The sequence below is a fragment of the Notothenia rossii genome (assembly GCF_949606895.1).
Source record: "Notothenia rossii genome assembly, chromosome: 5".
NCBI classification, from domain to species: domain Eukaryota; kingdom Metazoa; phylum Chordata; class Actinopteri; order Perciformes; family Nototheniidae; genus Notothenia; species Notothenia rossii.
The window spans coordinates 56,405,042-56,419,441 of record NC_136903.1 but is presented as its reverse complement, the minus strand read 5'-3'; the positions used below and the strand labels follow the sequence as shown (position 1 = coordinate 56,419,441).

General features: G+C 42.0%; 1 protein-coding gene across 6 annotated transcripts in view; it reads left to right on the top strand.

Moving 5' to 3' along the window:
- The window catches only part of LOC307040641 (glutamate receptor-interacting protein 2-like), a 235,991-nt gene that overhangs the window by 136,625 nt on the left and 84,966 nt on the right, over positions 1-14,400 (top strand). For all 6 annotated transcript variants that reach the window (XM_079683688.1, XM_079683687.1, XM_079683686.1 and 3 more), the window contains 3 exons: positions 2,263-2,408; positions 2,860-3,007; positions 9,448-9,617. In XM_079683688.1, the coding sequence (XP_079539814.1) occupies positions 2,263-2,408; positions 2,860-3,007; positions 9,448-9,617 (464 nt within the window). The remainder of the gene's footprint in view (positions 1-2,262; positions 2,409-2,859; positions 3,008-9,447; positions 9,618-14,400) is intronic.

The following is a 14,400-nucleotide window of genomic DNA, read 5'->3' as shown; positions in this document are numbered from 1 at the left end:
TACACAACATTAATTGGTTTCAATTGGGTACACTGCTTTTATGTTTTTCCCATAGATTTTTCCCTTTCGATTCTGAGAGACACACATTTATTTTTTCAGAGGTTTGACAGGCTAAAACATCGAACTACCGATGATCCTCAGCTATCGTTGAAGCTTGGTTACTGGATGTTTTAGCCGCAATGCACGTTGGGATATGGTGTTTTTTGTGATGTGAAATCCGAAAACATTTAGGTTGATTGTTCAAGCGCTTATTACGACCTATAATCACGTTTTAAAGTTTTGGACCTCTATTACTCCCGTTGACTGCAAACGCTCCGGTGGGTCGTATATTCAGAAATAACCCTCTCTGGAAAATCCTGAATTGTAGGATAGTTTGGCCATTAAAATGCTTTTTGATTCGATTTCTAGCGAGAAGTGTATATTGTACTTTTAGAATCCACGTCCAGTGGATGTGTAGGATCTATAGTTTGATAGATATTACAAAGATTATTTGAGGTCTCGCCAGGAGAACGTGTATATACTATGTCTTATACGTAGGCCTATATGTAAACAAGAACACCTCCATAGGCCAGACCGTCTCAGTTTGTAGACTGCTCGGTTCAGGGTCTGTTTCTCTATAAATCCATGCTGAATTGGACCTTCTGTTTCATTCTTCTTCTTTAATGGCGACTTCTAAACAGAATAGAGGAGAATTATCGCCACCTACTGTATCACTGCAGCATTGTTCTTTGTTACTTCCGTTTCATTACAATGACTTCCGTTACAGCAAGAATCCCCCTCACACACATAGGTGAAACACATTTACATTCCCTACTGAGAACCTTTCAATAAAATGTTTTCAGGAGTGTGTGTGTGTGTGTGTGTGTGTGTGTGTGTGTGTGTGTGTGTGTGTGTGTGTGTGTGTGTGTGTGTGTGTGTGTGTGTGTGTGTGTGTGTGTGTGTGTGTGTGTGTGTGTGTGTGTGTGTGTGTGTGTGTGTGTGTGTGTGTGTGTGTGTGTGTGTGTGTGTGTAAGGTTAATTTTCAGTTGCGTGTGTGTGAGGTTTAAGTTTCAGATGTATATGCGAGGTGTTCACTAGTGAATGTGAGAGTATTTCTATAGTGTGTGTTTGAGGTTCATTTTCAGTTGTGTGTGTGTAAGGTTAATTTGCAATATTAACTGTGTGAGGTTTAATGTTCATTTGTGTGTGTGTGAGGTGTTCACTAGTCAATGTGAGAGTATTTCAGTAGTGTGTGTGCAAGGCCAGATGTTTTCAGTAGTGTGTGCGCGAGGTTAGTTTGAATTTTGGCCTACACGGCCCTTGATATCTGGGAGTTTTTGTGCGCACTCCCGCAAGGTGCAGTCGGCATGCATAACACGGCATAACACCGGTGCTAACAGTTCACGAGCGTGCTTTTTCTCTCTCTCTCTCTCTCTCTCTCTCTCTCCCCCCCCCCCCCCCCCCTCGTTAGAGTTGTGTACAATTGTTTTCATAATTTTACGTGAAGAAATGTACTTTGTCATTGTATAAGATATGTTACGGAATCATACAAATAAGATGCATTCAACCCATATACAGTGGAGATAGCAATGAGTGAAAAAGCGGAGAATTTTTTTTTTGTGATGAATCACTTAAAGGGGAAATACAAAAGTTCAAATGTAGTACTCCACAAAGTTTGTTTATGTGTGCTAAAATTATCAATTCTGTTAGTGTTATATTGACAGAATAGGTTTAGGTTAATTTTTTTTATGGGATCTGACCAAAAGTAGAAATTCTGAGGGAAAAGTCAGAATTTTTACTTAAGAATTCTCACTAACGACCTCACAATTTAGATCAAAGATCAAGTTTTCTCTCAGAATTCTTACTTTAATTTCAAAATTCAGATTGTTTTTTTCTCAGAATTAATCGAAAATTAAATCACTTTTCGTCATATCTCAGAAAGATCTGCCCTAATATTCAAATACGCAATATTTGTTTTGTGGTGCTGCAGAGATGTCCCTGCTTACAAATTGTGTTTTACAGATTTAAGAAAACGTCTGATAATTTAAAATATATCTTTCAATGATAATGAGAATAACGATGCAAAAATTATCCATCTTTTCAGTATTGTGAATCATATAACAATTGATCACATCGTAATAAATATTTTTTCCAAATCGTGCAGCTCTAATTTGCTAGAATATTTTGAGTTTGTCTGTGTTTCTGAGTTCTTGTCTTTTAACTGTTTTTTCATTAAATATTGTATTTTACCTTCAGATACATGTTGATTGTCTGTGTGTTCAGGGAGGGAACTCTGCGCCCCGGGGATCGTCTCCTCAGCGTGGACGGCGTCCCGCTCCACAACGCCAACCACTGCGACGCTCTCAGCGTGTTGGCTCAGTGTGGCCAGGAAGCCCTGTTCCAGATAGAGTATGACATCACTATCATGGGTGAGACACACACACACACACCACACAATGCCAATTCTAGAGTCTGTGGGGGCCCTAGGCAAACAATCACTGGGGGCCCCTCGAACCAGCTTTTCATCACCACGTTGCGTTGCCAACATTTGTCCAGTCTTAACAAATACGTCATGCCTGCACCACTCTATTCAAAATTGGATGTGTTTTTTCCATGTGTTGGTATTGTCTGTTACCTCAGGCTGAGCTCTGCCTTTTTTTGGGTAAACTGCTCAATTTAAATGCTCATTTTAACATTAAGAATCCCTCGGTCATCACTTCTGATAGTCATTGCTTTCAAAGGCATTTTTGCCTCAAGCTGGTGTACTATTAATGTTGGTGATACAGAATGTAAAATGTAACAGAATGTTGTTCTGTCATATCACAGGAGCATCAGATCAGAGTTAAGGGCATAATAATTCATTTTGACTCTCCCACTCAGACACAGTAACGAATGCCTCCGGGCCGCTGTTGGTGGAAATAGTGAAGTCGCCGGGAGCAACGCTGGGCATCACGCTGACATCGGCCAATCATCGGAATAAGCAGGTCATCGTCATCGACCGGGTTAAACCTGGCAGCGTGGTGGACAGGTACACACGCACGCACGCACGCACGCACGCACGCACGCACGCACGCACGCACGCACGCACGCACGCACGCACGCACGCACGCACGCACACACACACACACACACACACACACACACACACACACACACACACACACACACACACACACACACACACACACACATAAACACACTCAGACACTCAAACAAACACACAGACACACAGATTTCCACATGCACCTGTCAAACTGCACCCCTGCAGTTTGACCTTGATATATTCAAGATGAGATAAATCCCAAGTCGTTAAGAGTCAATGTTCAAGGTTTGAACATAGTTTTTATTCTGCTTCTGGTTTTTAATTCTCAGGCTACAGGCAGGCTGAGTGTGGTGAAGGTCACATGAAGCCAGAAAGAAACTCCAAAATATTTTTCAGGGAAAATGTATTCTTACTGCATATGGATTCACAGCGTCATTACCCTATTCTCCTGAAACAACATTTTACATCAAACAACGCTAAAGTAGTAAAGGACAGCACTTTATGAAAGTAAATGTGATTGAAATGAGGGTTAAATGCATTAATATTAAGTCAATCTGCCTTATTTATTCATGTTAATCTTATATCATAATAGTTGTTGTTTTAAAGAGCATGTGACACGATTTTCCCCCATCATCCAAACCCATCAATTTGAGTAAATATTGTCCCCTTGAAAACCGTTACTGAACTGATTTTGGATATTTGTACTTTGATAACCGTTAATCTGCCCTTCAATGTTGACCATTTCCTGGATCTTCTCGGGGATTCTTCAAGTCCCGCCAAATTATGGGTGACGTCAATGCGGGCACAGCGCTCCAGCTGCACCGTTCAGGATCCCAGCATCTGCATGTAAACGCATGATGGCGCACACAGCAGCAAGCTCAGACAGCGATCACAGTTTAATTTTGAACGTGTCTGAGAGCTCATATGAGGCTGAAGGATCGGTTTATTTTGTATCTGTTAGAAGTTTAGGAATTAGGTGCGTCAATATCCATATTGACGCACCTAATTCCTTTTTGGGCGATCATACGGTCATGTAGCCAATGGTGGACTGGGACTAAAAATCAGCCCGGGACTCTCGACCGGCCCACTTCGGTACAACTAGTAAATTGTCAACGGGGGGAGTGGGGGATGTGCTAGTGACTTATCCGACCGGCCCACTTCGGTACCGGTCAATCGGGATTCATCCCGATGGCCAGTCCGCCACTGCACCCAGCCCAGCCCACGTAAACTGTCAACGGGGGGAGCCTCTCTGCGGGGAAACGGTGGACCTAGTGTCCCGATCGGAGTGGGAATAATAATAATAATAATAATAATAATAATAATAATAATAATAATCCGTGCATTTTATCCATTAATTTCCCCAACATTGTGGTAAAAAAAAACTTGGGGACCTCTGTGTCGCCTGTCAGCGCAACTTACATGATGCCGTTTAGATAATATAATAATAAAGGGCGGTGCCGGCTGTCAGCAAACCGATCCGGCCTTTCTGCGCGACTATCACTCAAATGCGGGACATAGTCTCAATGTGTGGGACGCGGGACAAATAATAAAAATGCTGTGTGCGGGACACAGTGCGGGACACCTGGTCAGCCTACACACACGGATCTGCCCCTCACACACACACGCTTAAAATCAAGTTGCATAAATGCTTGAGCTACGTTTTTATTATAATTACTGTGAAATCTGCCTATTATGTTTTCGTCATTATTACAACAAACACACACTTGCAACTGATAACACTGGCAATGATTTTAGATGTATTAGACTATTAAAAAAAGAAATCATGCTTCAAATAAGTGGGGGTACGGCGTACCCCCGCGTCCAACGCCCACTACACCACTGACTGCAACTACAAAAAGCTAAGGTTTGTTTTCTCATCAGGAAATGCAGACCGGCTCAAACAAAAGATTTTTAAATCATCATCCTCACCATCATTTAATGCAGGGGTCACCAAACTACGGCCCGGGGGCCGGATCTGGCCCGCCACCCCCCTTTAACCACCCCCTCTGCCCCCCACTACTTGAACCGGCCCTATGAGGCAAATCCCCAAAAGTCGTCATGGCTTATTTTTTTCAAATTGATTTTTGGAAAATAATAACATGTCTGCGTTTGGTATTTTGTTGATTTTGTTTCAGCTAAAAAAATTATATTTAGTTATAAAATAAAATGCACTATATTTGCCGAATTGTCGTCATCCGACATGATGGAGATCAAGTGAGTGACAGACAACACACACGTAGAGAACTGTCAGTGTTCAGGACAGCAAAAATGGCTAACGTTAACGTTAAACAAAAAGTTGATAGAGAGTGCAGAATTTTCAAAGAACAGTGGACCAACGACAATTTTTTTGTTCAGTATAAGGACCGTGCCGTTTGCATTATCTGTAAAGAGAGTGTGGCGGTTTTCAAGGAATATAATCTTCGTCGTCACCACGAAACCCACCACAGTGACTTTGCTAGCTTGCGAGGGCAAGCAAGAGCAGACAGAATTCGCAGAATGAAAGGTGGACTGGCAGCACAACAACAAACATTCATTCGCCAAACCCAGGTAAACCAGGCTGCTGTTCGAGCTAGCTTCAAGGTAGCTCACATACTAGCTACCCATGGGAAGCCCTTCACTGATGGGGACTTTGTTAAACAATGCATCCTTGCTGTGGCCGAGGAGGTGTGTCCCGACAAGAGAGAGGCAGTCAACGGTGTGAATCTCTCCGCGACTACTATGACCAGGCGAGTAAAAGAATTGGGGGACAACGTTTATGAGCAGCTGAACGAGAAAGCGTCACAATTCAAGTTTTTTGCTTTGGTCATGGATGAGAGCAATGATGTGCAGGACACAGCACAACTGCTCATTTTTATTCGTGGGATTAGCGAAAGCTTTGAAGTGTCTGAGGAGCTGGCAGCACTAAAAAGCCTCAAAGGAACTACAACAGGAGAGGATATTTTTGTCCAAGTGTGCAAAACAATGGAAGAGTTGGGTCTAGACTGGTGTAAATTTGCCAGCATCACTACGGATGGCGCACCTAGTATGGTTGGCCCGACAAGGGGGCTAGTAGGGCGCTTGAACAGCGAATTCGAGGAACGAGGTCTCACCCCCCCACTACAAGTCCACTGTCTGATTCACCAGCAAGCCCTATGCTGCAAAGTTTTGAAGTGGGCGTCTGTCATGAAGGTGGTTGTGCACTGTGTCAACTACATCCGAAAAAATGGTCTGAAACACAGACAGTTCCAGGCCTTCCTCTCCGAGCTTGAGTCTGCCTACGAGGATGTGCTGTACTACACAGAAATCTGGTGGTTAAGCCGAGGCAAAGTGTTGCGCCGTTTCTACGACCTGCTACCCGAAATCTACACCTTCCTGCAGTCTAAAGGTGAAACGGTACGAGAGCTGACCGAGCCAGAATGGAAATGGGACCTCGCATTTTTAACAGATGTGACTGAAATGTTGAACTACCTTAACGTGCGGCTCCAAGGCAAAGGGAAGCTAATCAGTGAACTGTATTCCCACATCAAAGCGTTCGAGGTCAAACTAGTGCTACTTGTGAGACAGGTCGAAAAGCTGGACTTTACGCATCTCCCTGCCACCCAGAGCTACTGCGCTAAGAAACCACCTGTCCCATTCCCAGTCGAAAAGTGCAAGGGTGCACTGGAAATGCTGCAGGGGAAGTTCAGTGTGCGGTTCCGTGAGCTTCATGTCAACGGTAAAGCAATACGTTTGTTCCAGAACCCCTTTGCTGCCGACATAAATGATGCCCATCCCTCTCTTCAGTTTGAACTAGCCGAGTTGCAGAATTGTGATATCCTTAAAGACGCGTTCAAGCCTGACAGTCACATTGAGTTCTATGCTTCGCTCCCAGAGGAAACCTACCCAAACATCAAACAGCATGCAATGAAGATGTCCACAGTTTTTGGCAGCACCTACATCTGTGAGCAAACCTTTTCCCGCATGAAGCAAACCAAGAATACAACAAGGAACAGACTCACAGATAAACACTTGCATCAGACCTTGAGACTGGCTACCACTAGACTGCAACCAGACATTGAACTTCTCATCAGCCAGAAGCAAACACACAGTTCACACTGATACGGTAAGCACACTGATTTTAACAATTACTGATTTTAATTGCTATAAATCTGAAATGTGAAGGCTCTTTTTAATTTGCTACATATGTTGTAAAATTATGTCACAGAGAAATGCAGACAGCAGCATGTCTTTCCATTTACTGAATATGGTGCTTCTTGTGTTCAATCCGTCATCCCTCCATGCCAGAGAAGGCACTCTGAAGTGAGGAGAGGAGATTGCTGTTGCTGACCCCATCCCAAAGACAGCACAATTCATCAACAAGTACAAATCCAGCTCACCTACATATTGGCTACTGATTTTGATTGCCATTATTCTGTATTATTGTTGTGCTTTAGTTTTGAGCCTACACTGCTCATGTCCTTTTCACCTTGACCTAAACAAAATGTTAACTGAACATGCTCACCTGGATAGGCATAAGAGTTGGCTAGTTCTATTAGCCTACTCATGTTATTATAATTTTGATGTTTTTTATTTATTTATTTATTTTATAGGCCTATTTATTTGACCTTTATTAAGTGCTGCACACAATTATTATTATTATTATTATTATTATTATTATTATTATTATTATTATTATCATTATCATCATCATCAGGCCTACCTATAATTTATAATTTTGAACTCACCTTTGCCAGTGTCAATTACCTCAACTAGGCAGATGTTTCTTACCTTGACAGCTTTGATGTTATTTTTATTAGAAAACAAATAAATGGAATATCTGTGGTATTTCAAATTAAAGCAAAGTGTGAAGACTCAATTGCTACTTTTGTAAACCACTAGTAAAGATGGTAAACAAATATGTGACAGGAATCAAGTGTTGATATAGTAGTGTGGAAGTAGTAGTGGGGATGGCTGTGCCGGGCTAGTAATCTCTTCTACACAATGAGCTGACTCGTCCCCAGCCCCCCATCACAGTCAGGAACAATAATGTGGCCCCCAGGGAAAAAAGTTTGGTGACCCCTGATTTAATGTATCATATGTTCGCCGAATTGACATAAAAGCACAAATAAATGTAGTTTCATCCACTTGAGTTTACAAAAATAATCGATTTTTTTTTATATCACATCCGACGGGAGGAAATTCAGCAGCTCTCACTACCGATTTTTAATCCTAATTTAATCATCATCTTCACCACAATCATTTATGTTTATGTTCGCCGAATTGACATGAAAGCACTGACAAATATGAATATACTGTAGTCAACTTCATTAAAACGTTATTAACGTGCCTAAACTCAGTAATTCACCATTTCTACGCATGACAACACACTTTGTCCGTGTTTGGCTCTCTCGCCGCACAGTGAAGCGTTCCCGCATTGACGTCACTTCCGGCTTCCCCCAAAACCTCAAAATGAGTCGAAGGAATTTTCCCGCGATGTTCGAAATTATTGATATTTATCGGAACGGTATCGCTTTTTCTTGTTTAAACTGACGGTTCGAGATTACTAGTAGCCCACTATTTCATTGCACAACAGTTGTTGGGTTCGTGTCACAGGCTCTTTAAGCTTGATTAGAGGCAGATGGCCTGACAAAGCTCTGTAACAAAGAGGAATGTGTGATATAAAAATGTGATATAAATATGTTTGACGACAGCAAGTAGCATTTGTTTTACCCTTCCCAATTCTGAAACCCGTGCAGTAGTCTTACATACTGTTTATGCATCAATTGCATATGTATTCAATGTATTCTCCCTCTCTTGTCCGGCAGTGGCTCAGTAGGGACTTGGACTGGGAGCTGTAGGGTCGCTGGTTCAAGTCCCCAACCAGACCTAAAAGATATGGAGTGTGGACTGCTACTTGGAGAGGTCCCAGTTCACCTCCTGCCCTGCCGTGGTGCCCTTGAGCAAGGCACCGGACATCCCCCTTCACTCCCATTGCTCCCCGGGCGGTGTGCAATAGCTGCCCACTGCTCCTAATACTAGGATGGGTTAAATGCAGAGAACACATTTCACTGTGTGTGCTGTGTGCTCTGCATGTGTGATCATTAAAGAGGGTTTCATCCCTCCCAATTCTATTCTATTCCCTCGAACACACTTTCACGCACAGACAGACAAACACATAGCCTGTTCTTTCAGCCTAATAACTAATACAGAGGGTAGCAGACAAGGTATTTCCCAGCACCTCAGTCTGGCTCTAAAATATACATTAAGCACTTGAATTCTGTGTCCGTGATGCACAAGCTCTAAAATGACCAACTGCACTGGTATACTGCATACAGAAAGATATTCAAACAGAAAAAAAACGAGGCGAAGTATTCCTGGAATGGCAAATCAACGGTATTTCCTTCTCCTGTGTTTTGTTGTGATAAGATACCGTAGTCCTTATTGTCCCTGCGTCTGTGTTGTTCCAGATGTGGAGCGTTGCATGCTGGGGATCATCTGCTCGCCATAGACGGGACGTCGACAGAACACTGTACGGTCCTGGAGGCAACACAGCTCATAGCAAGCACATCAGAACTGGTGAAACTGGAAATCCTCCCCTCCTATCAAACAAGACTGGCTGGGAAACAACACGACACAGGTGGGTCAAAAGTCTTCCAACTTTACTTATTGATGTGGGACCCTAACCCTAACCCTAACCCAGGGGTCGGCAACCCGCGGCCCACGGGCCGCATGCGGCCCTTTAAGCCCTCTGCTCTGGCTCCCTTGAGCTTAGACAAAAAATAAGAAGGAAATAAAATAAAAGTATTTGTAGGACAATTTATATTTTGTTGCATGGTTGAAAATGTTTTGTATTTTGAGGTGATACTGTGACACATAAATAAAAAAGAAAACGGTTTTAATTAGCTCAACTAAAATATGCGTCACATCCTGCTACGGTCCCGCGCGAGCGCCTTTTCCTGCGGGTGAATAACCTGACCCCCGGCTCGATGAGCGAACTATGGATAAATCAAATAAATGTACCGGAGGAACACAGGATTTAATTCTGTGTGGACAGAGTTATATGCTTTCACAGCAAGGTTTTCCGGTATGTTTGATGTGTAGAGAGAAGTTGTCAAAGGTGCTGCACTGCAGCCTTTACGTATCGAGAAACAACGGGAACAACACGGAGAGGAAGACAGCTGACGATCTTCAGTCATAATTCAATGGGGTATTTAATTTATGTCAGAAAACACTTTTTGTTATATTCCATGGAATGCTCTTAACATCCCGATAGCAATGAATATATTAAATGCTTTGACAAAAAATACATACAAAAATTAATCTCTGGAAGCCGTAGCGCTGTAAAAAGCACGACCAATCATCTGAGCCGGCCCGGCTAAAATAACTGGATGGCCTAACTGCCTGTCAGCCTGTCAGCCTTCTATCTGCGCACACATTTATCTCGTGCCCTCATTGGTCATGTGCGCGTTCGTGTATGTTGGAGGAGGGGCTCTGTGAGGAAGTCTGAAGGAAGAAGCATATTTTTTCCGGTTGTGTATTTTCAAATTCTAGCGCACTCGAGCTGGTTTCTCCATTCTTACCCACCCTACCTTTAACTATTTTTAGGGTGCAGCTATATGTCTGATTTATTTCAAAGTGGGCCCATTTTAATAAAAACAAAAATCCTTCAAATGTGCAGATGACTCCCCAAGTGCTGTGTTTAATTTATTTTAAAGTAGGCCTGTGTATTATTTTTTATTATCCTTATAGGAGTTCTTTGTTTCTTATTAGAGTTTAACAGTTTTATATAATGTAATAAATAGCCTAATAAATCCCAAAAAACTGTAGTTTTTGTCTGATATAACAATAAATACAACTTTATTAGCTATCAAGCTATGAAATAGGTTTTGTGGCTCCAGACAAAAAAATTTGGGGGAAAAAGGAGCAAAATGGCTCTTTTGGTCAAAAAGGTTGCAGACCCCTGGTCTAACCCTACAACTACAATTATAATACATAAGAATAGCATCAAACCAGTTGTGTGAGCAATGGTATACCAATCGTCACAATTTCTACAGTATAATAATAAAACCCATACATAATAATCTCCAAACTTCCTATCCAATCCAAACAACTTATATGTTGTGAAAATAGGCAATTAGCAGTACATAACTACCTGGTAAGGTTACAGGTCCCATGTCATGGCCATTTCTACTGATCATAATTCCATTGTTGAGGTCTACTAGAATAGGTTTACATTGTTCCATTTTCCAAACTCACATTGGTTTCTCATGCAGCATCTCTGTATAGTATGTGTATTCACTCTCTTTCCTAAAGATTGTTGGAGCTCCTGCCCCCCCTGTGAGCCCACTGTGCTCTGATTGGTCAGTTCCAACGTTACAGCGGAACATCAGTGATTATGTTTTACAATGGCGTTTGTTAGCAACCAGAAAATGACACCAGTAATGACAAATAGATGAGAATGTTGCGTTGGGTCTGGGTGCCGTGTTGGCGGGACGTTGCGGGGCTCGCTGCCGTGAGGAGCGGACAGTGTGAGCTGGATTAATGGTGTCGTTTCCTGGTTGCGACACCGTGAAGCTCAGCCTAAGCACACAAACACACTCACAGCCGAAGTAAAAACAATAAGTGTGGCTTGATATTGAGTAAGAAAAAGGTTGATAAACGCTGTGAGAATGGGTCTCCGGAGAGCATTTCTCCGCGATCCCAACTCGTCTATTACCAGCGTTCATGGAGCTCTATGCAAGTCAATGGGACTCCCTGATAGTTGAAAATGTACGCTAAAGGGCCCCCACTGCGTTTGATAGGGACGCCAAGGGATCCTGGTGTGTGAGGAGCTATACCCGTTACGTCACTATACCCAGGAAGAATAAATTGAGAAAGAAAAATGTCCAACGAGGCGTTCTGGGGCAGCATAGAGAGGTCTTTTCTGTGTTAAAGTTTTACTCGCTACGTGGTGTACTTTGATTGTTTGTGACTTTGCAGACCGTTTACATGCATAAAAAGCTACATAACACACAAGGGGACGGGTAATAAGTGGAAATGCAGGACATGGGACCTTTAATTGTGGTTTGGATAAAGCAAATCTATTTGTGACATTGCCAGGCATAACACAAGCACGTTAACGTATATGAAAATGTATACATTTACTGCCATTTGAACGTCATGTGTTTTTTGACACATGCACCCTCACCTCCCGCTGCCATACGCATCATTTCTGCCATCGTCCGCTGAATAATTTGCTATCATCATAATTACTACTGCTACTAGAGGTTGTGAATAATTCAAGCGTAAATATGGGCGTAATATGCTGCTGGTAAAAACACACAGCTTTTGGCCCCTTTTTAAAAGGCTCACATCACATCATTTTTTCCCTGGGATATTAACCCTTTCAACAGCTAAGGCAACCTGTTGCACATATTGGACATGTTTTATAAGGTCAACACTGAAAGCTAAATTTTTACTTTTTACTTTCATTATCACTCATTCTCATCATTACTTAGTCTCATCCACTAAAGCATTCATGTAAAATGAGAGAAATAATTAGTGAAACAAAGTAAGAGCCGCAGCAGGTGGCTGTTGACTCTGGTGAACTAGCAAACACATGATGCTGCCCATCTATCATCCTCACCGTCGTCTCACATCGGCTTGTTGTTTAATATTTCAGCAGCCATTTGTTGATTTTGTGGCACTTTAATTCGTTTTTTTACAATAGTAGATGGATTTTGCATACAAATTTGTGATGAATCATAAAGTCATGAATAACAAAAACAAGAACATTTGGATCTGGGAATCCGCAAAAAATTATTCTTGGCATAAACAATTTTTCCACTTTTTTCAGGGTGTGGTAATTTGTTGAGTTATACCTTAACTGCATGTTGTAATGAGTCTGTACTGAACCCATCTGTTTATATGTTTAGAGTTAGTACAACTTTACATTAAAGCCATTTTATTTATATTAGGGCTGTCAAACGATTACAATTTTTAATCAGATTAATCACAGCTTAAAAATTAATTAATCATGATTAATCACCATTCGAACTATGTCCAAAATATGCCATTTCTTTATATTTATTCTGTATATTGTTGTGGGAATGGAAAGATAAATGAAAGAAGGGGATATATCCATTTAACATACGTTTATTGTAACATTTTTCTGTGTGTCAAAATGAAAGACAGCCCACACACCTATCAATCATCAAACCGTGGGGTCTTAATTCATTACTTGTTGATTTCCATCAACGGGGGAGTACTTCAGGAAAGTCGACGGGGGGGTTGGGGCTAGTGGAGTACTTCGTGACCACAGAGTGTGAACGTTGTGATCAGCTGTTTTAGCGCAGTTCTCCAGTGAAGGGGGGGAGTCTCCCTCCGCAGCCGGTTGGCGTAGTTTTGGCACAATAGGCTAGTTGCACAAGATGGCGTCTATCAACTTCCGGTTCATTGAGTGTGCGGTTGTAAACTTCCGGTCTACGAGTGGTTGAGCGGGTAGATAGCGATATACATACGATAGATAGAGAGAGAGATAGATAGATATACTGAACAAAAATATAAATGAAACACTTTTGTTTTTGCTCCCATTTTTCATGAGATGAACTGAAAGATCTAGACACCACTTTTTCTATATACAGAAAATAACAATTTCTCTCAAATATTGACGCCATCTTGTTCACAGAGCCTATTCCATTGTACAGACCGACGGTAACAGCAGCCCTGTCTGTGCACACGGAGACCGACCCTGTCGTCCGGTGATCTAACCGCCTTCTGGAAAAGCTTCACAAGTACGTCGGTACGCAAATGCGCTTTGTGACACAAGTGACGGTACGCATTTCAGATTACGCACATAACCTGCGTACCAGTTATGTGCACCCCTGTACTTCAGCAAAAGTATTCTCCGTCGGGACTTCCTGCAACAACACCATGCCGTTATCTTTATTCTGATTGGCCAGAAGACATTATCAAAGATGTTCTATTGAGAAGACGATCACTACGTGACAAAAGTTTTCAAAACCGTTTCTGGTCTTCGGTATTTCCAGACAAGTTGTTACTGAAATCAATCTTATTAACTGCTGTCTGTGCAATTCTCGGCGCGAGTTTATTTTGCTTACTTTAACATCATTTTTCATGGTGGGGCTAAGCCATTTCTTGGTATGGGTGTAGCCTACCCCACCCTGGCGCTGCCACTGGTGGGATGTATGGGGCGGGCCATTCTGCAAATGCGTTAAATATTTTAACGCAATTAATTCAAAAAATGAATTACCGCCATTAGCGCGATACTTTTGACAGCATTAATTTATATGCTTCGTCAAAATGTTGTCCTGAAGTGACCTTTAAAATTGATTCAAATTGTTGAATTTTGTCTGTGGTTTCGCAACCTGGCAGTCTACATTTTTTCATACTGTAGGTATAAATACTCTGAGAAATGACCT